This window comes from Gavialis gangeticus, unplaced genomic scaffold, assembly GCF_001723915.1.
Source record: "Gavialis gangeticus isolate Ggan-Ray unplaced genomic scaffold, GavGan_comp1, whole genome shotgun sequence".
In the NCBI taxonomy this organism is placed as follows: Eukaryota; Metazoa; Chordata; order Crocodylia; family Gavialidae; genus Gavialis; species Gavialis gangeticus.
The window spans coordinates 1,842,730-1,845,306 of record NW_017728981.1 but is presented as its reverse complement, the minus strand read 5'-3'; the positions used below and the strand labels follow the sequence as shown (position 1 = coordinate 1,845,306).

Here is a 2,577-nt window from a genome sequence, read left to right as displayed (position 1 = left end):
AGAGATGGGGTCACAGGGCAAGGAAAGGTGGCAGGAGGGGGTGGAGCTGGGGCCACAGGGCAGGGTGGGTTGGGCTGCCCTGGTCCCAAGGCCAGGCTAGCAGGGGTGCTGGGAGGGCCCAGCGGGGCAGGGGCAGGGGCAGAGTCAGGGGGGGCAGCGCATGATGGAGATGGAGGTGGAGCCAGCGCCGGGGGAAGAGCAGACGTGGGAGCTGGAGAGACGGGAGGAGCAGCTGGAGTGGAAAGAAGACAAGTCAGCGCGGTCAGGAAAAACGGGGAAGAAAGGCGAGAGCTACCAGCACACCCAGGTCACCGATGGTGCCCCCGCTGTTGAGGGAGACAGGACTGAGATGGGTACTGGGGAAAGTGCCCCTGTGACCCATCGCAGCATCTGAGTGCCAGGACATTGGGATGCCTATGAGCTGCCGCAGCCCATACCCTGCCAAGACTGGGTCCACATGACAGGGTGCTGCAGGCCACCCTGACCCTCCGGGGCTGGGCCCAAGCCAGTTCCAAGGACTCCACTTGTGCTAACAGGGCCCAGTCCTTGCAGCTTGGTGCCACCCTCAGGCTCATGCCAAGCTGCTGAGGTGGCTTTGCTGGGCTGAGCGGAGGCGGCCACACGCCCAGGCTTGCAAGCAGCAATGCTAGGGACCAGGACGACGCCCAAGACCAGGGAGGAAACGTCAGCAGGTCACAGCACTGCGCCCCACCCTCTGAACAGCTACTGCTAGTGCCACGACCCCTCACACTGTGGCACGCAGATGAGGGAGAGGAGCTGTGGGCGTGGTGCCCACCGGAGGCTCGGGCGCTGAGGGACAGTGGTTACCCAGGCAGGGCGGCGCAGCTCCCCGGACAGCACAGGGCCCTCGGGACCAGCCACCAGCTCATCCAACACCCCCAAAGACGACCTCCTGGCTCCTGCCATCGCTTTGGACCTACCTGAAAGCTCTGGAGCAGCTTCAGCCAGGGACCCTTCGCCTGCCACCTCGGGTCTCTTGGTGGCAGCTGCTTTGGTCTCCTCAGCTGCCAGCGTTGCTCCCACAAGAGCCCCACGCGCCTCCCCAAGGGCAGAGGGGGCAGTTACTGCAATAGCATCAGCCGTTGAGTTCGCCCCCCCAGTCCTGGAGCAGCAGCAGGCCTGCGGAGTCCCCTTGGAGACCACTGGGCCCCAGAGAAGGATGGGGCTCTGCTGGTTTCCCCTATGGTCTCCGAGTCGGACCCACACGGCCACTGCGCAGGATCCCTCATCACCAGCCATGCACTAAGATCTCCCAAAGCCTAGAGCGGGATGGGAAGGGAAGCCTGGTCAGTCATGCAGGGTCCCTGAATCTTAGGGCAGAGGCAGCCAACAAGGCCAGACTATTGCTAACTGGATCCAGCAGCCAAGACACCTTCAAGAGTTAAGAGAGAGAGTGAAGAAGCAGGACAGGAGTGGGTTTGGGCACAGCCCCCAGCCCACACACAGCAAACGCAAGCACGAGTTGGAGCTGCCCTGGGGCCCTCCTGCCAGCAGCCTCAGCGCTGTGGGGCCTGGCCCAGGCAGGCCGCACAGGGACACCACAGCCAGACAGTGTCACCAGGCATCGCACGTCCCTTCCCTACACAAGGCCAACCCTACCAGGGATGCCATCCCCTCGATACAGGGGCAGCTCCCAGAGCCCTGGCCACCCCTCATGGTTTTATAGCTATACCCCTTGGCTGTAAGGCAGCTTGGAGTCTCAGGCAACAGGGAACGCTGCACAGGAAGGGAACTGTGGTGCTGCCTCTCCCGCCCACCCTGCGAGGCACCAAGAGGGTGAGCCAGGAAAGAGAAAAGCATCTCGGACCCCCTTGCAGGAGCCCGGCGCGCCAGCCACACACCCCTATGCCAGGGCGTCCCCTGGAAGAGGATGCCAAGGACACAAACGGCAGATCGGACCCCCTTTACCACAGGCAGGACATGCCCCCAGGGCCTGGTAAGTGCAGCAATGCCCAGGACCACAGGGAAAGGAAACCCAGCGAGAGAATGCGAGGCGAAGGCAGAGGGACAGCACCCGGGGCCTCCCCAGGTCCGAGCAACAGCACTCGCACCCCAGCGTGTCACCCGGGACCGTGGCAGGCAGGAGCCCGGCTAAGCTGGGGCTCCACAGTCATAGTCTGTGCACGCAACACCACTGCCCAGTGCCACCGAGACCCTGTGCGCTTGTTCCCGCAGGCAGGGCAAGGCAGGGCAGGGCAGGGCAGGGCAGGGCGCACCCCTCGCCCTCCGCCGTCCCCGTCCTGGACGCACCACTGCCCAGACCAGCCCGAGCCCGGCCCCCTTCACCGCTTCCGCGCCCGGCAGCCCCGCGGCGCTCACCTGTCTCGGCCTGCGGCTGCGGCAGCTCCTGCTCTGTGGCGGGGACGGTTTCTGTGGCTTCACCTGGCATTTCTGGCCGCGGGAAGAGAAGAGGAGAGCGGCCGTCAGCCGAGGGCCCGGGCCGTTCATTCCCGTGGGGAACGCAACGCAACGCAACGCGGGCAAAGCCAGCGAGCCGCCCGGGAGGCTGCTTACGTCCTCCCCGCCCGCCGGCCCCTGCTCCCCGGACGCGCGCGG

The 2,577-nt window shown here is 65.5% G+C and overlaps 1 protein-coding gene across 2 annotated transcripts in view; it reads right to left on the bottom strand.

The window, feature by feature from the left end:
* The window catches only part of NACA (nascent polypeptide-associated complex alpha subunit), a 19,947-nt gene that overhangs the window by 10,698 nt on the left and 6,672 nt on the right, over window positions 1-2,577 (bottom strand). The window contains exons 2-3 of one of the 2 annotated variants that reach the window (XM_019511622.1): window positions 2,341-2,412; window positions 942-1,085 (exon numbers count right to left, since the gene is read on the bottom strand). In XM_019511622.1, the coding sequence (XP_019367167.1) occupies window positions 942-1,085; window positions 2,341-2,410 (214 nt within the window). In that variant the 5' untranslated portion in view covers window positions 2,411-2,412. The remainder of the gene's footprint in view (window positions 1-941; window positions 1,086-2,340; window positions 2,413-2,577) is intronic. The other variant, XM_019511629.1, reaches the window with a different exon arrangement.